This window comes from Sarcophilus harrisii, chromosome 4 (genome assembly GCF_902635505.1).
Source record: "Sarcophilus harrisii chromosome 4, mSarHar1.11, whole genome shotgun sequence".
NCBI classification, from domain to species: Eukaryota; Metazoa; Chordata; class Mammalia; order Dasyuromorphia; family Dasyuridae; genus Sarcophilus; species Sarcophilus harrisii.
In genome coordinates, this window is record NC_045429.1 from 93,908,238 (window position 1) to 93,932,565 (window position 24,328).

General features: G+C 39.4%; 1 protein-coding gene across 1 annotated transcript in view; it reads right to left on the bottom strand.

Moving 5' to 3' along the window:
- Positions 1-24,328, bottom strand: part of CACNA1S (calcium voltage-gated channel subunit alpha1 S) — a 99,360-nt gene that overhangs the window by 5,831 nt on the left and 69,201 nt on the right. Inside the window, exons 24-39 of the mRNA XM_031937116.1 lie at positions 23,902-24,048; positions 22,446-22,647; positions 21,628-21,786; positions 19,298-19,408; positions 18,420-18,503; positions 12,874-12,930; positions 12,126-12,254; positions 11,553-11,618; positions 11,065-11,156; positions 10,163-10,322; positions 7,905-8,032; positions 7,369-7,465; positions 6,720-6,822; positions 3,775-3,876; positions 1,930-2,054; positions 960-1,088 (exon numbers count right to left, since the gene is read on the bottom strand). Of these exons, the coding sequence (XP_031792976.1) occupies positions 960-1,088; positions 1,930-2,054; positions 3,775-3,876; positions 6,720-6,822; positions 7,369-7,465; positions 7,905-8,032; positions 10,163-10,322; positions 11,065-11,156; positions 11,553-11,618; positions 12,126-12,254; positions 12,874-12,930; positions 18,420-18,503; positions 19,298-19,408; positions 21,628-21,786; positions 22,446-22,647; positions 23,902-24,048 (1,891 nt within the window). The remainder of the gene's footprint in view (positions 1-959; positions 1,089-1,929; positions 2,055-3,774; positions 3,877-6,719; positions 6,823-7,368; positions 7,466-7,904; positions 8,033-10,162; positions 10,323-11,064; positions 11,157-11,552; positions 11,619-12,125; positions 12,255-12,873; positions 12,931-18,419; positions 18,504-19,297; positions 19,409-21,627; positions 21,787-22,445; positions 22,648-23,901; positions 24,049-24,328) is intronic.

A 24,328-nucleotide genomic window follows, 5' to 3' on the forward strand; every position in this document is an offset into this window, starting at 1 on the left:
ACAGACAGCCTCCTGAGCTGGGAATGGGGCGGGGGGAGAGAGAGACACAGTCTCTGCCCTCAGCAAGTTTCTAGCCCAAAGGACTAGATAATAATATAATTACTAATGTTATATTAATAATAATCTGGCTTGAAGGGCTAAATAATAATATAATTACTAATATTGCATTAATAATAATCTAACCTGAAAGGCTAGATAATAAAATAATTACTAATATCATATTAATAATAATTTGACCTGAAGGGCTAGCTAATAATAGAATTAATAATAATAATCTGGATTGAAGAACTAGATAATATAATTACTAATATTATGTTAATAATAATAACTTAGCCTGAAGGACTAGCTAATAATATAATTATTAATATTATATTAATAATAATCTGGCCTTAAGAAATAGAAAATAATATAATTACTAATATAATAATAATCTAGCCTGAAGAGCTTGATAATAATAATATTCCATTAATAATCATAATCCAGCCTAAAGGGCTAGCTAATAAAATAATTACTAATGCTATATTAATAATAATTATCTGGCCTAATGGGCCAGATAATGTAATTACTAATATTACATTAATAATTGTCGATAACTAATTATTACAAACAAGGAGAAATGAAGACAAGGATATTAGTGAGAAATGGACAGAGCAATAGATATAAGGCTGGAGAGAATGGAAGCAGGTCAGGCTAGTCAGGATTTGTATGGAGAGAAGGAAAAAGAAGAGGAGACTTAGAGATGGGGGACGGGACAGATTGTGTGTGGAATTAGAAGCAAAGATCATGAGCCAAGTAGCCACAAAAGGTGAGGCTAGTTAGGTGATGGGACTGTGGGCTCTGAGGTTGCTGCTTATCTGAGTACAGTAGTGATCTGACACTGGTGAGGCTCTGAGCTGCTTCCCATGGGGCCATGCTGCTTGGTCATTCCCCAGCCACTCAGTTTTCTGGCTCTCACTCACCCGGTAGATCCCTTCCTCCATGGCCGCCTCCACCATGGCCCTCTCCAGCTCTTCCTCGGCTGTCAGATCTCCAGAGATGGCTCGGTGGATCTCAGGAGCCGCTTCCTCCTCAATACTCCGAAGACCAGCCTTATGCAGGAAAAGAAATGAATGATTAACCAAGGAGAAGAGATGAGGACTCGTAGCTCCAGGGTTGCTCTGTTCCTCTGATCAAGGTATCCCACACTGGGAGCCATTCTCCCTAACGTTCTCCTACTGTCTCTTTTTCATTTTATGTCCCTCACTTGCTTTTTGGCTCATTGAGCTCCCTAAACATAAAATCCTGGAGCTCCCAGGAAAGTCACCTAATTCAAATCTTCTTAAATTGTGGGTTGTGACCCCATAGGGAGGAATTGAATGTGAGAATCACCAAGTTATAAATTATTACCAGAAAATGTTTGATTTGTATACCTATTTTATATATCTACATATCCAAGACTGCATAAAAATTTCTTGGGTGAAAAGGAATCACAAGTAGAAAAAGTTTAAGAAGCCCTGATTCTGTTCATCTTATCTAGGCAATTCCTAATGCTAATCATCCCAGGGGATATACCCTCCTGGGTTGCCTGGAATGGATTTTTGATAAGTTAATTATGGTCTAGCTGCAATTATTCCTATTGCTTTTTACTCTAAAAAGCTGGCCCATCTCCTGCAGGATGAAGTATCTTTTAACCTTGGACCATTCAGAAATGACATGCATCTCCATCATTGATATTGCAAGAGCACTTATAAGTTATTCTGTGCCCGTATTCTCAGCTATAAAATGAGCTAGAATGGATGATCTCTAAGGTTCCTCCAGCTTTAACAGTATGAACCTCTGATATAGGAAACATGGCGTCTCTGCTCTAGATTTTAGGGGGAGATGATATCTCTTAGGAAGGATGGCGGACGTGTGCACATGTGGGTAGCTCTGGGCCATCATGCTACTCACCTGGATCTGCACAGTGTCTTTTTTGGGCCGATATCCATAATACTCCTCCTGGCGCTTCATAAACTTCCGGAAATGCTCTTGGATGAGGAAGGTAGCATAGAATTTTCCTACGGTCACTTCATCATCTAGAGAGTTAACCAAACAGAGCCATAAGCCCCAGTTAGAGTGGGCTTCCTGGGCTTAATATGGGAGTGATAGGGTAGAAGAGTCAAGAAAGTGTTGTTAGATGTTACAAAACTTCATTTCCCTTGGTTATTTGGGCCAATGGGAATACTCTTTCCTGAGGCTCATAGTCAATTCTGGCAGACTTCCATGAGTGCAAAGTCATTCTGGACATTTGATAGCAAGGTATTCCTGTCTCACAAAGCCAAAGGAAATCCCATTCCTTCCTCTCCTTCAATAACTCGGGATCTCAATTAGGATTCCATGTAGCCATTGTTTATATTATGATTTATTATTGGTTATATTATGAATTATGATTCCAAATAGCCACTGGTGAAACACGTTATCCATTTCTTGACAGAGAGGTGATGGAATCAAGATGCAGAATGAAACATACATTTTTGAACTTAGTCAATGTGTAAATTGTTTTGGGGAAACTATGCATTTTTTTTTTACAAAAACTTTTAATGGAGGAAATTATGGAGGAATGAAGGGAATATCTCTCCTGTATTTTCCTACTACTGAATTATTCATTGTTCTCTTAAAAGGAATATCTCACATTGTTGGTGGAATTGTGAATACATCCAGCCATTCTGGAGAGCAATTTGGAACTATGCTCAAAAAGCTATCAAACTGTGCATACCCTTTGACCCAGCAGTGCTACTACTGGGCTTATATCCCAAAGAGATCTTAAAAGAGGGAAGAATGTGCAAGAATGTTCGTGGCAGCCCTCTTTGTAGTGGCTAGAAACTGGAAACTGAATGGATGCCCATCAATTGGAGAATGGCTGAATAAATTGTGGTATATGAATGTTATGGAATATTATTGTTCTGTAAGAAATGACCAGCAGGATGATTTCAGAGAGGCCTGGAGAGACTTACACGAATTGATGCTGAGTGAAATGAGCAGGACCAGAAGATCATTATACACTTCAACAACAATGCTATATGATGATCAATTCTGATGGACCTGGCCATCTTCAGCAATGAGATGAACCAAATTAGTTCCAATAGAGCAGTAATGAACTGAACCAGCTATGCCCAGCAAAAGAACTCTGGGAGATGACTATGAACCACTACATTGAATTCCCAATCCCTCTATTTTTGCCCGCTTGCATTTTTGATTTCCTTCACAGGCTAATTGTATAATATTTCACAGTCCGATTCTTTTTGTACAGCAAAATAATGGTTTGGACATGTATACATATATTGTATTTAACTTATACTTTAACATATTTAACATGGATTGGTCAACCTGCCATCTGGGGGAGAGGGTGGGGGAAGGAGGGGAAAAATTGGAACAAAAGGATTTGCAATTGTCAATGCTGAAAAATTACCCATGCATATATCCTGTAAATAAAAAGCTATAATAAAAAAAAGAAATATCTCTTAAGCCACTATTTCCTTAAAATTGATAAAGTATAGCCAAAAAAATACAGAAAAAAGTAATTGAGGCATCTTTTAAAAAATCAGAGAAAGAAACGGAAGAATAATCAGAAAAATGCATAGGAGCAGAGTAATTTTGAAAACTAAAGGTTGAATTTCTTATACTTAAAGATCAAAGGAAGTAATTATACATATACTTATATACTATTGAAAATATGTATTCTATTGATCATTTGTTAAAAATAAAAAATTTTAAAAAAATAACCACTGGTCTTTGGCTCCTTAAAGCCATACCTACCTCCAATGGGGGGAATGACTTGATCGAGAAGCTTCATACTAGTTCTCTTCCAAATCTTCTTGATGATGGCTCGTAGCTCCTCATTGGCCTGTTCAAAGTTACCTGGTGTCAGGTGAGAGGCAGGAATGGCTTCTTTTAATATCATTCATACCATGTCAATGCCTTGAGATAGAATGGCCTTCCAGTGATCTCTAAAAACCTTGGAGCCAGCCAGTCACTCATAGGAGGACAGGACACTTTTCTTACATCATTGCCCTTCTAGTGGATCTGTAGTAAGATTTCTAGGATCATTGTTTGCTACCCTGTTGTCAGGAACTAAAGCTAACCTTATTCTGGGTCATTATCTCAGCTGTCTAGGACCGAGGGACAGAACACTTCTGCATTTCAAAGTTCTCTGACATCTACCTCCTTGTCCATCTCTTACTCCCTAATGTTAACATGCCTCCTGTAAAGAAATCCATTTTTTCACTCATTAATTATAAGACTCAATGGTGACTATTATATGGAATAAGCTACTACAAGTGCTCAGGGTGGGTGGTGGGTGGTGAATGGGAAAGACTGGGTGGGGACAGCTACTAGGGAAAGCCCACATTAAAGTTGTGTAGAGACTTGGTGATATCTCATGGGGTTAATGGGACAGTAAGGGTCAAGGGGTCTAAACCATTTTTGTATGTCATGCATCCCTTTGGCAATCTGTTGAAATCTGTGGATCCTTTCTCAGAATGATGTTTTTAAATTAATTAAAAACCACATAGTATTGCAAAGGAAACCGATTACATTGAAATGTGGTTGTCAAAATATTAAGAGAACAAATTCACAGGTCCCAAGTTAAGAACCTTCGATGTAGAACCATATACACACACACACACATATGTAAACATACATAGATATGCAGTATATTCTAAAAGTCTTAGTACAGTTTTAAGCTACTAATGTTTAAAACCACTAAGACTTTTGGGCCATCTTGTATTATATGTGTTACAATAATATCTATTATATAATGTATCAGATCATATATAATAATAACAATATTATTATTTTTACTGTTTTAACAATAATATAATAATCTATATTTATGCACATATAATATAATAAAATATTATTTTACATTATTATAACATAATGTCTATATTATATTATAGACATAATATCTATTATATAATGTATCATACCATATATCCATCATATTATATAATTACTAATATGACATATAATTACATAATATGTTATTTAAAATTTATGTGTTAATATATTGTTAATAGATAATATAGTATATAATATAGCATATAACAATATATTAATACTATAGTATATCATATTATAATATAGGTATAGCTAATAATATAGCTAATATATATTTGATAATACATAAAATTAGTTAATACTATATATATATATATAATATTATAAAATTATATAATATAATAGATAATATATATAATACACGGTGACAATTCATAGAATATATTGTTTTTGAGTTATTTCACTCATGTCTGATTTTTCATGACCCCTTTTGCGACTAGCAGAGATAGTAGAGTGATTTGCCATTTCCTTCTGCAGTTCATTTAAAAGATGAGGAAACCGAGGCAAATAGGGTTAAGTGACTACCCAGGTCCACACAGCCAGTAAGTGTCTGAAACCAGATTTGAACTCAGGAAGATGAGTCTCCCTGTCTCCAGATCTGGCACTCAATCCATTCTGAATATTCAAGTGAGGAAACTAGGAGAGTCCAAGAGAATGGCAATCTTCCAAGCCAGGGATGTCTGAAAGAATGGTAATGGCTTCATTGGAAATAGGGAAGTTTGCAGGAGAGATGAGTTCAGTACATAATGAGAAAGGGGAAGAAAAGGAGCTGTTTTACACATGTTGAGTTTGAGATGGAACATCCAAATGGTGATGTCCAATAGATAGCTAGTCATGTAGGGCTGGAGACTAGAGCAAAGACTGAAGTTGTGTATTTAAAAGTAGGAATAATAATCATAGAAGTGATATGTCAGCTGATGGGTATTGATGAGATAACTGAGAAAGTGAAAAGAGGACCCAGAACAGAATCCAGAAAGAATTTCTTAGTTTCTAATGCTGGGTTTTTAACTGTTCTATCTGAAATCTTCATATAATTTTGTGAATGGTTAGCAATTTTATCCTTTCTCTGTAAATATAATGTAATATAACATCATAATATCCTTTCTCTCTAAACCTTTGCTAATCCTTCAGAGGGGCTTGGGTTTGAGAAGGGAGCATCTGCCCCAGAAATGGGACATCTATGGTGACAGACATATTCTAAGGTACAGAGGTGGAGAGTGATTCAGTGCTGGCACACAGTTGGCATTTAATAAAGGCTTGCTGACATTGATTGATGAATGTCACTGACGTTTTTGCTGATAGGTCTAGTTAAGAGCGTGTAGAACTAAGCGAACTACTCCTTCATGTATTTCATGAAGCTGAGGGGATAGCTGGTTTCCATTTAGTCTTCTAGCTGTTCTCCTATGCACCAGCTATATTCCCTCCCTCTATTCTTTTCTTGAATTGAGCCCAACGGTTGCTACCAATGACACTTTTCAGAATAGCCTTAATAGAAAGTCAGTTTAAAAAAATATAAAAATATATATTTATGTAATATATACAGATAAAAATTATATATATTTATATATAATTTATTTATTCATGTATGTATTTATTTATGGGAATGGATCCTCAGGGATTATTCTGTATCCAGAGATACAGTTCCCTTTGAGTCCTGTAGGGCTGAGGGCCATGTGGTTTGGGGAATTTCCCCATTCCTACTCCAGTATTTACATTTTCATCATGCAAACCAAAGGGAGGCTAAGGGTAAAGGATGGCCCTCTCTTCAGCTAGAATGTTGGAGAATCAGGGAGCATTTGGACTAAAAATATCCCTCTACTAGGAGAAGAAAAGAGAAGCCATGAAAGGAGCGGGATTCTCACCTTCTGTTTTGATCTTGAGAGCTGTTCGAACCAGAGCAAAGAGAGTAGCATTGAAGGTGACGGTCCCATCACTGTTCAGGGGCATGTTCATGCTTATCAATCGCTACACAAAGAAAGGGAATGGTCTATGGGTTCAGTAGGAAGTGACTGGATGGGGAGCCAAGTTTGGATGGTGAACACCATCCTCATCAGCAAAGGACCTAACCCAAAACCTCCTGAATCCAAGTGCGGGATCCTATCCAGTAAGCCACACTCGATCTTTACTAGATCTTCATTAAAACCTAGATCTTGTAGGTTACTTCCCAATATATTTTAGAAATGAAGTTTTTATCAGAGAAGCTTGCTACAAAGACTTTTTCCAGTTTCCTGCTCTCCTTCTAATTTTAGATGTATTGGTTTTGTTTGTGCAAAATGTTTTTTCATTTTAATCCATCCAATACCCTAGATCTCCTTTTTCTATGTCTCTACATTTTCTACTACAGCATACAGGGAGATTACACTATTAGGAGACTGCAAAGTTGAGAGAAGAATCTCTCCACAGAGAAACAGCTGGTCAGAGTCAGCATACATGGCTCCCACCTGGAGAATCTCCCCAGCTCCCCAGCCTCCAATGTAGAACCTCCCTGGCAAAACACAAGTAACTGATTACCTTACATGCCACACGGTGGGGGCAAAACTTCCCAAAGCCCAGAGGGGGTTGGATTCTTCTCAACAGGGTCACGACATCCAGATGCTTGATTCTGCCCCTGGGGGATAAAAGCACAATTTCTTGAGTTTATTATCCCACCTGAAATCTCTCTCTCCTCTCAGGGAGTTGGAGACGGGGAAGAAGGCCGGGAAATGTGGGAATGTCTTGCTCTTGGTTTCAGAGTCATGATTTAAAGTCCAGATCTGATGGGAGGGAAGCTGAGTTGCCATTCCTTAGAAAACCCAATAGATACATTGCCAGCTACCCCATGATGTAGCTGAAGTAGTCAGAGGTTGCTGTATCCAGGGGTCAAGGTATTTCTCTCTCCATATTCTGGTATTTTTTTCTTTCCAGGGCAAGAAACTCATTTCAGAGGTAGAGATCAAGGATAAATTGAGATTTAATAGGAGAGATCACTGGTATAACAGATAAGATTCTGAACTAGGAGTGAAAGATGGAGGGCTGAGACCAAGGTCCCTCACTCTGGCTGTACTCACTTAGCTTCAGGGTCATATTCAGCCCAGATCTTCTTGAACTCATCCAGGTGATGTGGGCCCAGGATGGACCAGTCTCGGGTGAGGTAGTCAAAGTTGTCCATAATGACAGCCACAAACAGGTTGATGATCTATAAGGAGCAGACCCAAAAGGTTCCCAAGCATAAAAACCCAGAAGTGATTTTTATCTTCTAAGAAGTCTTAGAAGAGCTGGGGAACTCTGGATGTGGAGCGTTGTATCATATGAGCTAATATTTGTAAAGTGCTTAGAACAGAGCCTGATGCGTTGTAGGTATTATGGAAATGCTTATTCTCTTTCCTTAACCTCCTCTCTTGGCATAGACTGTCAGATTCTGTTGATGTATTGATTGTTTGCCTTTTTTTTTTCTATTTTTAGTCTTTGTTATAAGACTGTATTTGTTATAATATCTCTCTGGGAGAGAGATATTTGGAAATGACATAAAGTGTAAGATTCCAGTACAAATTAAACAAAAAGCAAAAGAAGTGATGGGCAAAAGGGAACAATGGGACAGGAGCTGCTGGTGAGGGAAAAAGAGTAAGGCACTGAAGAGCTCCTTCTGGTCTTCTCTGGGGGTGGAAAGCTGGATGGGGTGTTCGGGAAGAGACTGCTTTTTGTCTTATTCCTCACAAAAGATTTTATGATATTAGACAAATGACTTAAATTCTCTGACTCCAGAGTCCTCCTATTGGGTCGGGGGGGGAGGGGAGGAAGGGAGGTATTACTTTTGTAAACAGTGATTTTGGGGTGAGTGAAATAATATTTAAAGCCTTTTTTTTGTAGGAAGCCCTTTCACAAATATGAGGTCACATTAAATCTTCTATAAAAGTAATAATTGATAACAACACAGAACTTCACAACTTTGTGCATACTTTCTCATTTAAGCCTGACAAAAACCCTGTAATACTGTAGGAGTATATTTTCCTTTCTTCCTTCCTTCCTTCCTTCCTTCCTCCCTCCCTCCCTCCCTCTCTCCTTTCTTTTTCTCCCTTCCTCCCTCCTTCTCTTTCTCCTTCTCTCCCTCTCCCTTGGAGTTCATCAGTTCTCTCTTTGGGGGTGGATAGCACTTTTGATCATGGGTCCTTTCATATTGTTTTGGATCATTGTATTGATCTGAGTAGTTAAGTTTTTCATAGTTGATCATCTTTACAATATTGCAATCACTATGTACAAAGTCCTGCAGGCTAATCTTAAAAAAAAAAGATATCATCTCATATACACTAAAATTCATGGCATCACTTTTTGTGATAATGTGATAAATGCCTCTAAATTTGGGGATGGCAAAACAAAATGTCATGTGTGAAGAGAACAGAATCTTATGGGACCATGGGAAGTGATGAAGAATTTGGGCAAGCATGAGGAGACTTTTATGAATTGAAATAGAATGAAATTAGCAGAACCAAGAAAACTATATCTATGTATATATACACATACATATACATATGTGTGTGGATGTATGACAAATATATATGTGTGTATATATATATTATATATATATATTACAACAAAATAAATAGAAGGAACAAAACCCCCAACTGAATGCTGTTTAATTATAATCAAACTTAGAGAAGACATGAGATATTATACCTCCCTCTTTTCCTTGTAGAGGTAGGGGACTATGGTTGAGAAATATTTTTAGTGTATTTGGTACATATAAAATATTTACACACACATATAAAATAGCCTGAAAATTGTGATTTATGTGAAGGAAAAAAAAACAGCTATCTAATAGAAGCTCCAGATTTACCCTTAGAGAGATGAGTTACAGTCAGGAGAGTCTTCCTTTTCCAATGAATTTGTTTCTAGTGAGTCCCTAGTAAAGGGATCCAGATTAAACACAGACTGAGAAAGAAAAGTTCAGGCTTAGGAACATCTCAAGGCAGTGACCACCCATGATTCCAGAAGACCAGTCATGAAGCATGCTAGCCATTTCCGGACAGAGAGGTGATAAACTTGGTACAGAATGAAATACCCATTTATGGACATGGCCAATGTAGGAATTTGTTTTGTTTGACTAGATATATTTGTTACAAGTTTTGTTTTTCTTTTCTTTTTGGAGAGGAGAGAAGTAGGAAGAAGAGAAAAGAAATGTTTGTTAATTTAAAAAATAAAATTTAATCAAAATAAAATAAAGAGGAGAAAAGTTTAAAAAGGAAGAAAAGTCCTAAAGGCAAATCTGTGCCTTTGATTCTCATTTTCATCCCTGTCCCTGGTTTCCATGATGCCTAAATGGGTGACTTACCAGGAAGGCACAGAGCATGTAGAAGCTGATGAAGTAGAAATAGGCAAAGCCTGTACCACAGGTATACTCCTCCCCAACAGGAGCATCAGACTTGGGGTCACAGAGTTTTCCATAGCTGGAGGCCAGCAAGATTTCCTGCCATGCCTCTCCTGTCGCACACCTAGGGTGAGATAGCTTCTGTTAACTGTTTCAAACCTGGAATAAATAGACTTTGCCAGGATGCTAGGATCCCGTTCCTGACTTTGCTCTTGCATTCCTGTGTAAACACTTAGTGTTTTTCTCCTGTCATGCTTCAATTTGTCCTTTGCCCTTCGAGTCCCAATATCTCCATTCTTCAGGGGGATGATGCAAGGATGTATGACCTCAAATTGTGAAGATTCCTAAGAGTCAACCAAGGCTAGTTTTCAAGACTAAAGTCACCAAAGGGGAGACTTAGTAATACTGTGTGAGAGTGGCTTGTCTGGAGTCATAATAAGGAAGGCTTTAAGAAACGAAAGTTTGAGATCTTTGCCTCCAGGAGTTCCTGGCTGGGTTAATGAGATTCTGTCATCAGTGAGGGATTAAGCTTGTGCTATGGAAGAACAATCTATGTGTTTAAATGGGAACAGATTAGGGAGCAAAGGAAGCATTTTCATTATTGAGGTAACAAGTTAGGAATCAAAAAGGGGAAGACTCCCCAAAGTGTAACTATGCTTTGTCTCAGGATGAGGAAATATTTTCTTTCCTTAGAAGACTTGCTGCCTCCTTATAACCACTATCTTGCCCTATCTTGAAGTCTTTTGCCAATTTATAGTACTATGTGGTACAGCCCACTCTCCCCTCCCAAAAGACCTTCACCCCCAACCCCATTCTATTTTATTTGGTGGAAAAAAAATCATAGTTAAAATTCTAATGGCTCCTACCTGAAGAGCAGCAGCACAGCTTGTGGGAACGTCTGGAAGTTATTATTCCGATTGATTTGGGTCCCATCCACCATAGCAATTTTCCCAAACATCTACAGGGCAAAGAGGGCTACAGTTCTCAGGTTCAGGATGTAAAGATCTCCTAATTTACACTACCCAAGCTCCTCACCCTCATTAACTTCTCCCCAATTCTCCTTTCTCCCTTTATATACTAGAGGGCCCTGAGAACTCAAACTCCTCAAAGAAACGGTTCTTATTACTCTAAATTGGCTGAACATCATTTTATCAGGTCATAGGATGAGGCTATGAATGCAAAGGTGGATGGGGGCTGGAGTTGTGAGTTGTGAGACATTTCACATCTTTTGAGATTTACAGTTAGGACCTGATTAGTGCTGACCAATCCCCTGGTGTGGTCTCAGGCATTCAAACTGGTGCTATTTGAGGTTATAAAATATGGTACTTGGTTCTAGTCTGAGCCCTTTTCTCACCTGCATCCCGATGACGGCATAGATGAAGAAGAGCATCACAATTAGCAGGGCCACATATGGCAAAGCCTGGAGGACAAAACCAGAAGAGTTAGAAGCGTTCCACAATAGAGGAGCCTCCCTCCCAGAGACAGGACAATCTCCTTATCCCTTCTCCCATTTGTTCCAGACTTTATATCAGCAATGTTCTAAACTCCCACTGCGGAAACTTGCTCCACTGATAAAGACTGGTAACTCCTCTGGAATGATTTAGTTGTCCGGGGGCATTGAGAGGTTGGGTGATATGCTCATTATTACCCAGCTAGGATGTATCAAAGTCAGGACATTTTGACTCCAGGACCAGCATACCGCCTGTAATATATTGTCATAACTCCTCTTCTCTTCTCTCCTCCCTCTCCTCTCTAAGGACTTATGGGTCTGCCACTTCCTGATGGGGGGACAGAAAGCTGATGCCTCTAATTTGGCTTTGATGAGCTATTGTCTCCCCAGGAGCCAAGTGATGGGGGTCTCTTACTGAACCCTTACTATAGGCCCCCAGAGTACCAAGGAGCAAACTTGGAGAGCTGAGATACTTACCTGGAAGGACTTGATGAAGGTCCAGAGCAGTGTTCGGACACCCTCACCCCTGCTCAATAGTTTTATCAGCCTCATGACTCGGAACAGGCGGAAAAAGGCACTGGATATGCGGGCGCTCTCATCAGGATCCTGCCAGGGCAGCAGCCCCAGAAATCAGTCTAAGGAAGGAGGCTTTCTCCTTGAGTTCTGCAGGAGGAATCTGCAGGAACCCTCCTGGGCTAGGCTTGATCTGGTTCCTGGTCACTAAGGGGAACCCATATCTTTCAACTAGTGTTAATATTCAAACTTTTCTGTGAGGAAATGTCTTTTCCCTGTTTTTTGTTTTTGTTTTTGTTTTTGTATTCCAATCCTCTGACTCTATGAAGTGCACTTGTGGAAATTAAAAGAATAACATCCTGGGAGTGAAAGGTTCTGGATTCTATTTCTATTTTGGCAAAATGATTTGTGTCTCAGTTTCCCTATCTATAAAAATTGATGGAGGGGTTAGTGAGTGGGAAGGGCTTTTCCAATGAGATACTGTGGTGAGGTCTCAAAACTGCACTGAGAAAAAGCCAGGCTTGTTCTGACCATCAAAATGACCAGCAGCAGCACCTCCAAGGGAGCTAAGCTCCTTGCCTGGCTGCCCCTTGAGTTCCAAGACCCACCCCCATCCAATGCACTCAGCAAGACCCAAGAAGAGCGGGAGGGGGAGGTACAGGAAGAAGCTGCCATGCAAGGACAGGAGCAGGTTCATGCAATCAGGAATTACAGTGTTGGCACAGCCTCCTCCCAGGCAGTACAGTCCCCCACTGGAAGCCAGGAAAGTCTGTAGAGAGAAGAAATAACGGGAAGGGAGAAAAATCAGAAAGATGGGATATAGAAGGAGGAAGAAAGAGATGAGGTAAAGACCCAGGGTTTCCAAAAGAGACAAAGGCAGAGCACAACATCTCATTTTGGGTTCTAAACCAGTAGGCCAGATGGTTTCTAGTCTGTTTCTAAAAGGCAAAGAGGAAAACATTGAAGGGAGAGGGATGTCGGACTTGAGCAATCAATAGGAACAAGGGAACAGAAGAGTTGAGTCTTTCTACTTTCCCCAAGATCTGCATATACTCCATCTGAATTCTTCACCCCAAATGAGGTCATCTTGGCACATATAACACTCCCGATGTGGACACTTCAGAGGGAACCTGCTTTTTCATTTGAAAATGGATCCAGATAAATCCAGATGTTTCAGAAGGATTTGCATCTGGACCTCAACCTCATATAGCTCCAGAGATGGAGAGGTAGGTTCCTCATAGCGTTGTACTTTAATCGCACAAATCTAGTGCTTTCAGTGGATGCTATTTCTTTGCATCGAGATCAGGTGGGGAGAGCACAACCTCTCTCTGACCCAAGTCACTCAGGAATTGAAAGATTAGGTGGAGAAAAAAAGAGGGAATAAGTATCCAATAGCTCCTGCTCCAGTTGACCTTTGAGAGGTTGGGATGTGGGCAACTTGGGATCCATTTGGTGAAAAGTATTTTGTACACAGAGACATGGGCTCAGAGGAAGCCAATGCTCAGTTACATTAGATTATTCTTTTTACAGATTACCTGATAAACATGAGAGAATTAAAGAACTTATTATGGGTGTGTGAGAGACAGCAAGGCAAAAAAAGTGACCTGGAAGCATGGAAGAGCTAGATTTGAGTCCTGTCTCTTGCCTTGACATATCCTGGCTGTGTGATCATAGGCAAATCATTTAGGTAAAGACCAAGACCAGACATAAAGTGAAGAAAAGGTACTGACCTGCATGAGTAGTTGGAGTTTCCCTATCTGAGAGTTCCTTCTAAGAATGAAATCGCAGGTCCAGTAAAGCATCTTTCATTTTTGTGATATTATATATACAGTTTACAAAGGTTACAGCTTTCATAGACAAATATAAACTCCTCAAGAGTAGGTACTGTTTGTCCTTATTGTTAGAGGGGTTGGCACAGAGCTTCATCCACAGTAGGAATAGAAATAGGGGCTGGACCTGCGATTTCATTCTTAGAAGGAACTCTCAGATAGGGAAACTCCAACTACTCATGCAGGTCAGCACCAACCAAATCTGTTGTTGCTTTAAAAAAAAAGCCATATTTCAAAAACTTTTTCTGCAATTTATGTCTGGTCTTGGTCTTTACCTAGAACTATGAGAGGTTAAATGACTTGCCTATGATCACACAGCTAGGATATGTCAGAGACAGGAGACAAGACTCAAATCTAGAAAGACTACTCAGACCTAAAGGGCAAATTCCCTGGGCTCACTATTCTCACTATTTCATTATTATTACTCCTCTGCTAAAGCCCTATCCTCCCTAGCACAGGGATGATCCTGAATTTTTAAAAACTGTTAATTAATAAGCATCCATTAAATGCCTGCTGTATGTCAGGCACTGTGTGTGCTGTTTGTTGGGAATGCAGATGCAATATATCTCTACTGGCAGAGCATTTATATGTCAATGGATTCTAAAACCTGAAGGGTTTTGTCAGCTAGAAAGGCTTTGAGTCTGGCTGAATTTGGTGAGACATCACCAAAAGATCACCAGCCACTGGAGAAGAAGTCTTTTGATCATGACTCAAGAAGGAAATTCATTAGAGATCAGCTTGTGGACTACATTCCCATGTCAGGAAAACCACAGACCCTTAGAAATACTGAAGCATTATTATTGCTGCTATTTTGATTATTGGTATAATGGTCAGAGCACCGGACCTGCAGTCAGAATGTGGCCTCCAACAGTAACTAGCCGTCCAACCCTGGGCCTATTAATTTTTCTCAATTTCAGTTTCTTTATCTATAAAATGGAGGTAACAGGACCCACTTTCCCAGGATGGGTGTGAGGATATAGTGACATAATATCTGTGAAATACTTTGCAAACCTTAAAGTGCTATGTAAATGTCAGCTATTATTACTCCCAACCAGTTTAGTTTCCTTCTGCCACACAGTACACAACTGGGCTGCCTCCCTCCAGACTCAGCTGGTTTATGCCCAAGGAATTTAAATTAATTTTCACATGAGCCTGAGAAAACATTTTTAGGAGGAGAAATCTGTTGTTGCTAAAAAAAAAAAAAAAAAAAGCCATCTTTGAAAAACAAAATAAATAACTCAGAATATTTAAGAGTGTTCTTCTTTGATGATTTAAAAAAAAATCAAGGCATGGCTGTAGTTTGGGAAACCAAGAAGCACTTTGAGATTTTATTCAAACCGTGTTGTTCTCCAAGAGGCCTGTGAACAGTCGGGCTAGGGGATTATTTTGGAATTCTATTTCCCCCGGAAGCTATATATATAAATTCCATGAGTAGAAAGTTCACACACATATACAAACATCACCCACTTTCAAAATAAAAAAATAAAGTCTCTAGAGAAGATACAGAAAAGCCTCAATCTGCAGTCCTTATATCCTGTACACATCCTACCCAGAATTCAGACCTTGGTAACCCATCATCAATCCTTTTCAGGATTCACTTACCAGCCTGCCTTGGTCTGTCACTTCAATGCTATTTTCACTAGCTCCCTAGAATTCCTTTGACTTTCTGTATGTCTGTATAATCACCAGAACTTGTTTTTTTTTTTTATTCCTCTCTTAGACAAAAATGGAGCTAGTGATTGTCATAAAATTATTGGATCCACTAAAAATTCATCCTTGTCCTCAGTGGGGTTCTCACTGTTGCTTGACAGTGTTTTCACCGCTAATTGACTCTATTTTCCATGGTAGTTCCAGATCAATCATTTCCCCACTATTCCAGGTCTACTCTTGACTTCCTTATTTTACGTTGAAGACCTGAGCTCCTGTTTTACAAACAACAGGGTTATCTAACTTGAGATACCTCAGCTTCCCTTTTCTCTGTCTCAAAACCTCTCTGTTATCACATCTTTATTTCAAAATTCCCCTGTAACTTTGTCCAATTTTCATCTTATCTCCTGACTCAGAGAAAGTACCTTTCTTCTTTTTAAAGGTTAACACTTCAATTTGAACTCTTTTAAAAAATGGATGATTATTCAATATCATACTTGCCTTCTAAAGGGGTGGAGGGGGAGAATTTGGAACTCAAAATTAATAAAAAATTTTAGATGTAATTGGGAAATATTTAACAAAATAAAATGTTAAGGGAAAAATAATTATTACTTGTTTTTATATCACCTAGGCTTTCTCCTATATCTTTATTCCTAATCCTTCCTATTCCTTAAGCCATCCCTCATAATAAGAAATTTTTTTTAAGAGGGAAAAAACTCCAGCAAAATTGATCCACACATTGAAAAAAAAAAGCATGAATAATGCTTTACATTTATGGAGCTCAACCTTTACAGGAGTTTTCCGCATAAGTTATCCTCTTTCCAATGGATCTTCCATGAGGAAAGAAGGAATTGTTTATATAGCAGCTACCATGTGCCAGGCACTGTGCTAAGCACTTTTAAACAAATATTATCCCATTTAATCCTCATGACAACCCTGAAAAGTAAATGCTAATCCCTATTTTACAGTTGAGGAAATTGAGGCAAATGAAAACTAGGCCCCCTACCCACAGGTCACAGAGCTAGTAAACATCGAAAGTCAGATTTCCTGACTCTAGACTCAGTGCTCTATTCACTGTGCTCCCAGCTGCCTCTGAGTTGCCATAAGTTTTACCCTTTATTTTGCCTGTATTCCAACTTCTTGCCCTAGTTCCCTCTTGTGTCTAATCTCAGGTCTCCCACTTTTGAAAAATGTTCCCCCAAGCCTGCTTCCATCCTTAAATGGCATCCTATCTGCTTCTCACTATCAAACATCTTGACAGAATATATCTTTAATCTCTACTTTTACTTCTCATTATCCATTTAGACATGAACTATTGAAATTTGTTTTCCAACCCTACAGAAATTTCTGCAAAGATCTTTTATTTGCCAAACTCAAGAATAATACACTTCTCATTCTCCTTGGTCTCTGCAACACTGATATTGTTAACTACACCTTTTTTTTAAGCCCTTATTACTTTTTAAAGCCCTAATTAAAAACAATAGCAACAACAATCCTTCTGTGGGTTCTATGATATAGTTGTATAATGTCTCTTCCTATTTCTCCTTTCTTTTACTTCTCCTGTACCCCAATTACTGATATTATTTTTTCTCTTTGCTCCTCCCTACTTTAATTTACTTTTCACATAGGTTGCCAAAGTGAATTTCTTCAAGCCAGGATCTGATCATGTCACTTCCCTACTTACTAGCCTAGTAGTTCCCTATTACTTCTAACATAAAACATAAAATTCTCTATTTGGCTTTTAAATCCTTTGCAACCTGTCCCCAATCTATCTTCCACTTTCTTTACTACTCCCTTTCCTGTACTCTGCAGTCAAACTGGTGTTCTTTCTGTTCCTCACACATGGTATGTATCTCTCCTTTCCCTCTGCCTTAGTGGTCTCCAGTGCCTAGAATTCCCATCCTCCTCACATCTGCCTTATGGATCTTAAACCTTTCTGACTTTCCTTTCCTTCCCACGGAGACTACAAGTGAGTATGGTCTGCCCCAAGCCCTTCTTAAATGTAAACTGAGAGGATGTGACAGTAGAATGCCTACATCGGTTGTTCTTAACCTTTTCAGGACCCCTTTTAAAAAGGGAAAAATAGTCCAGTATATGAAAAAAATAACTCTTAGAATCACAGGGCCTGGATTCAAATCCCATCTCTGATGATGACTTGTATATCTTGAATGAATCATTCAATCTTTCCAGGTTTTAATATCCTTATCTGTCAACAAAGAGGTTAGATTAGACAGTCTCTGAGTTCCTTTCTAGATCTAGGTCCATGATCCTATTAGTATCTGAGGATTGGGAAAATATATCCCTTTTAACAAAGAATTAATAAAAGAAAGAAAAGCAGTTCAGCAAATACAACACATTTTACTAAGTCTGACAGTATGTGTAGTGCTCTGTTTCCAGAGCTGTTTATTTCTGGAAGGAAGAGAGAGAGAGAGAGGTGAATTTTCTTTGGGGTGAAACTTCTTGGATGTTTTAATTACACAATTTAGTTTTTGCTCTGTGATATTCTTTTGGGATTTGTCACATTCTGCCTTGTATTGTATGAAGTGTCCCAAAAGTCTCAGTGTGGTTTAAAGCTGTATTTATTTGCCAACATGTTTTATGGCCCTCGTGGGATTGTAAATTCCTTGAGGAGGGAACTTGTCTTTTAAAAAAATCTTCATTGTGCTTAACAACACCCTTGACCTAGGAAATGCCCATTAAATATCTGTTGAATCAATGAATGAATTTGCATATCTGGAAACCTTACCCTCCTTTTGGGTACCTACAATCTCCTGAAACTCACATCAATCTCGCTAAGGATGACGTCAATGATGCTGCCGATGACAATCAGGAAGTCAAACACATTCCAGGGGTCCCCAAAGTAGCCCTGAGAAAGAAAGGAAATGGGAGGAGTGAGGGGAAGAAGGGAGATAAAGAGGAGAGAGCAACAGAAGAGGAAGCAGTTTAGGAGGAGAAAGCATCCTCAGTGGCCAGTGGGGGTTATAGAAACTCCCTGCTGAGGGTAGGTAAGAGTTATTAAGTGTTCAGAGTTTGAGGAAAAATCATGAACCAGGTCTTCCTCTAGTGGTTTAACATCTATAATTCAGTTTCTTTCTTTCTTTTTCTTTTTTTTTTTTCCTGAGGCAATTGGGGTTAAGTGACTTGCCCAGGGTACCCAGCTAGGAAGTATTAAGTGTCTGAGATCAAATTTGAACTCAGGTCCTCTTGACTTCAGGGCTAGTGCTCTATCCATTGACCCATCTAGCTGCCCTTGTATAATTCAGTTTTAAATCAGGTACTTCAGAACGCCCCCTCACATTTGTAGTGGGAAAGGTGTTAGATTCGAAGCCAGGATATCTCAGCTCTAGAATTTACTTGCTCTGGTAAATTGGGAAAATCATGTAGCTCTCTGGTCTCAGTTACCTCATCTGCAAAATGGGAATTATAATTCTTGCATTATCCTCCTCACAAATTCCAGAACCTCTTTGATTTTCACTTTCCTCATCTATAAACAGAGGAGATTGGAGTCATGACCTCTAAGGTTTTGTCCACTTCTACACCGCTTACTTTAGGTTCTAACAAGTTAAAGTCTATTTCTCTGTGTTGAGAGGGATCCCTTCTCATTTCAAATTCTGCTTCTCGCATTAATTTGTGACCATGAACGCCATCTCCAACACTCACCTTGGCTTTGAAGGCCATGAGCTTGAGAATCATCTCCAAGGTAAAGATGATTGTGAAGGCCACATTGAGGATATCCGAGATGTGGTTCATTTCTTCTGACTGGTTGTAATGCTGTGGAAATGGAAAGGAAGGGAATTGGACTGGCAATATGGCATTCTTGAACCTATTTTCCAAAGATTCCCAGAGTTTAAATTTTCTGAATCAGAATGTCCCCCCCCCACAAACTTCTTTCCAAACCCTTCCTTTTCACTTTTTCTGTCCTCCCTAAGTTCAGAGAATTCAAGTGATTAATAAGCACTCATATGCCCAGATCCCTCAAAGATAGAATCCTATGGAAACATAACACAAGGGAGGAAAAGGAGAAGAGAGGCCATTTCTTTCAGCCCTTATGTCCACTTTTCTTCAGATCTGCACTCAGTGGTTAGTGGACCAGAGGACTAGACTTTATTTTTAGAATTACTCTGTAGATAAATAGGATAGGAATGAGGAAGTGGCCCCCTTCTTCAGAAAAGTTCTGTGTTCAATCTCTATTTAGCTGTTATTTCCCTACTTATTTAAAAGAGAATGATCTTGTCTCCTCATTATTCATGTCATGAAAATAAAAGAACTTATATTTTCTACTTCTTTTTCTGTCCTCCCTCCCCCGTTCAACTATAAACTGAGCCAAGCTTTATTCCCTCTACTTTCTTTCCTATCAAAGAACTGGAAATTGAGTGGATATCCTTCAATTGGGGACTGGCTAAATAAGTTATGGTAAATGAATGAAATGGAATATTATTGTTCTATAAGAAATAAGCAGGCCGATTTCACAAAAGTCTGGAAAGATTTACGTGAACTGATGCTGAGTGAAGTGAACAGAAGCAAGAGGACATTATATATAGTAACACCAAGATTATGTAATGAACAACTACAATGGACTTGGCTCTTTTCAACAATGAGATGATTTAATGAAACTCCAATAGACTTGGGATGGAAAATGCCATTCACACCTAGAGAGAGAACTATGGGGACTGAATGTGTATCAAATCATAGCATTTTCATCTTTTGTTATTGTAATTGTTTGTTTGCTTTTTTTTTCCTTTCTTGTGTTTTTTTTTTTTTTTTTTACCTTTTGATCTAATTTTTCTTTCTTTCTTTCTTTTTCCCCCCACCCCCGAGGCAATTGGGGATTAAGTGACTTGCCCAAGATCACACAGCTAAGAAGTATTAAGTGTCTGAGGTCAGATTTGAACTCAGGTCCTCCTGACTTCAGGGCTGGTGCTCTATCCACTGCACCATTTAGCTGCCCATGGATCTAATTTTTCTTGTGCAGTATGAGGAATATGGAAATATGTTTAGAAGACTTACGAATGTTTAACATATATTAGATTGCTTGCTGTCTTGAGGAGGGGGCAGGGAGGGAAAGAGGGAGAAAAAAATTGGAACACAAGGTTTTGCAATGGTGAATGTTAAAAACTATCTTTGCATGTATTTGGAAAAATAAAATGTCATTAAAGAAAAAAAACCCAGTAGCCTTCCAAGCATGGTTCAGTGGAAAGAATATTGGATTTAAACCCAGAATTTGCATTCAAATTCCAACACTTTCACCTTGGTGGATCTTGGAACACTTCTTCAAACTCTCTGGCCCTCAGTTTTTTCATCTGCTGAGATGAGAGAGTTGGACTAGAGCCTATCATGTGAATCCTACTGGAGGGGTTCTTTTTGCCCTAATGGATTTGGACATATTCTCACTGCTCATATTCTCACTAATTTCCTTTTCTTTTCCCTCTTAAAGAGTCATAATCTTTGTTCCTTTAGGACTTAGAGAACTTTTCCCCTGTAAAGGATGTGAATACTTTAGCATCCTCCTATTATTATTATAATGTTTTTATCTATATAATAACAGATACATTAGTATCTTATAGGGGGCAGTGACTCAGTTTGGATAATTCTATTTGTATGGTGTCCAGTATGGCATTTGATTATCTATCAATTGTTAGAAATGCCATAGTGGTAAAGGGCTGGGCTAAATGACCTCTGGGATCCTCAAACAATTGTAAGATTATTTAAACAATGAGATGATTAATCAAAGCTTAAAAATAAGCAAGATAATGAAGTATCTAACTTTGGAGATCCTTAGAGATATACCTTCTCTGTGAATACCAAATCTATTCCTAATTGAAGTGTTACTGAGATACCAACCCAGACATTCTAGGGCAAGGATCTCATTCTGTAAGTTAAAAGTCTCTTGAGATACTTCTTTGATCCTGGAATCCCTACCTCCCTCCTACCCTCTCCAGGGATCTGTCCCTTCCCTTAGAGCAGGTGAGCTGACCCAAGGAGCCTCTTACCTGCATCCCCAGGCAGATGGTGTTGAGCATGATGAGGGCGAACATCAGGTACTCAAAGTAGGAGGAGGTGACGACGTACCACACTTTGTACTGATAGGGATTCTTAGGGATGTAGCATCTCAGTGGGCGGGCTTTCAGGGCATACTGCACACACTGGCGCTGAATTATACCATACCCAGGGGTGTTAGAATTGAGGGAGGCAGGAAATCCTCCAGAGGGTAGTAGGGGGTAGGGATATGCTTGTGGGGGAGTGTGCATGATGGCAAGCACAGTCTAATGGAGTTGCCCAGTCTGCTCAGGGGAAGTTGTACCATCCCAGTTCTCTCCTAGCTCCAATGCTAGCAGACTGCCACCTCTTTTGTATTAAACAGCAGCTGGCACAGGAAGGTCCTTATTTTATAAGGCTTGGTGTTCCTTCTCAGCTCCATGCTGCCTCTTGTGGCCTGTAGCAATTATAAAATGCTTCCAGCGATATATAATTGGTGGCAATCTCACTCCATTTGTTTGACTTTTACCCAACTGGTGATGTCTCTATCTGCCTCCCACTCTCTATCTTGGGCTACGTGTAGTGCTCCAGCTCAGATATCTGAGCCAGATATCTCAGTGAATGTGTCAGGTAGACTTCTGGACATAAAGGGCAAATGAATTTGGTGCTACCTCCAAACTAAGAATTGCTCCCTTTGTCTGGGATGGACTCTTTCTATCAGCTGGCAAGATCTCTCCCATCCCACAATCCCACCCTAACCTCCCTTTGGGGCTCTCGAAGTGAGAATCCTCCCTCCCTTTCCCTGATCCCACTTTTATGGGCATGAGAGTACCTGGTTCTTGTCGAGCTCACAATTCTTGTATTCGGTCTCACCCTGCTCCTGGAAGGTGACTATGATAAAGCCCACAAAGATATTCATCATGAAGAAGGCAATGAGGATGATGTAGATGATGAAGAAGATGGCCATCTCTACACGGTTGTTGTAAATGGGACCCATATCCTCAGTATGTGTGTCAATAGCTTTGTAGAGAAGCCTATGAAGGATGGAGGAAATCGAGGGAATAGGGAAAGCTAAGGCAAGATTAAGAAGAGCCTTGAATTTCAGACTGATTTTGGACTTAAGAATAATATTTGTACTAACTACGGAATTTTTTGATGTTTCAATTTCTTTTTAAATTTAAATTTAGAGGGAAGGAAATAAACATTTACTAATTATCTATTTACCTCATTTGATCCTCACAACAACCTTGGGGATAGATGCTTTTATGATCTCATTTTATAGTTGAGAAAACTGAGGTGGACAGAGATTAAGAATCTTGCCCAGGGTCATATAGTTTAATAAATATTTGAAGCAGATTTGAACTCGGGCTTCCTGACATTAGGCCCAGGGGTTCTCACCAGTGTACCACCTAGCTCCTCTCCCTCCCATCTGCCATTTTTTAAAAGTAAGAAGAGGAAAAGCCTTATGACAAATATGCATTTTCAAACAAAGTAAATTTTCATATTGACCATGTCCAATAATCACAGGGTTACTGCAGGGAAAAGTTTAAAAGCACAGTAGAGTGATAGAACAGAATCTTCCACTAGGGAACTGTTGGATGTTTTTGAACATGGAAATGTGATACAATTGACATTTACAAAAATAATGATAACCAGCATTCGCATGGTACTTTCTAGCTTTCAAGCCATCTAGCTCACTGAGCATCCCAGTTATCCTAAGATAAGGAACGGGAAGCTTAGAAAGGTATATGATTTGCCCATCGTCTCCCAGCTAGTAAGTGTTAGAGGTAAGATTAGAATCCAGGTCTGTCCTAGCTCCAGTGCTAGTGGATTGCTGCCTTTTTTGTATTAAATAGCATCTGGCTCAGGAAGGTCCTTATCCTATAAGGTTTGGTGTCCCTTCTCAGTTCCATGCTTCCTCTTGTGGCTGTAGCAATTATAAAATGCTTCTAGCAACGTATGATTGACAGGGCTAACCTATTTATTTTACCCATGTATCCATGGGCACTCTACTTAGTGATTAGGTATCCCAGGTATTTTCCCACCTTGCTTTGAGAGGGACAGCCTCTGAAAATGCCCTGCTATATTTACAGTCTGTAAGTATTAAGCATGTTCTCAGTGAGTACATGTATACACATACACTGCTGGCTACAATGAGTGTGCATGTTGGGGTGGGTAAAAAGGGTGTATTTTAGTTATCCAAGCACCCTCCTAATGTAGCCATTACCATCCTATTTTGTATACTTCCCATCTTTATTCCTACCACCATTCCCAATCCCCACACTTACTGGGGCCATCCCTCAAAGGTTGAGACAGTGAAGAGCGCCAACATGGCGGACAGCACATTGTCGAAGTTGAAGTCATTGTGTAGCCACTCTCGGGGATATACTTGCATCTGGTTCGGGTCTCCATCTTTGTACACATAGTAATACCCCCTGAAGAGAGGGAAGCCAAATCATTTGAGTGGCTTAGCTGCCATCCCTGAAAGTGCTCTTTTGGGGCCTCCCTCCACCCCAGAGAGCCTCAGACACCCCATCTCCAGAAAAATAACAGGAGGGCTTAGAGCTCACAGGAATCTCCCAAGTGCATGATCTCCTGATGTCATCCCCATTGACTGTATTTCTTTGTTAATAAGGGAGGGCTCTGAGAGAGAGGGGAGGATCACTGGGAAACAATAGCAAAGAAAATGATGATGAAGATGTAGATCCCATTTCT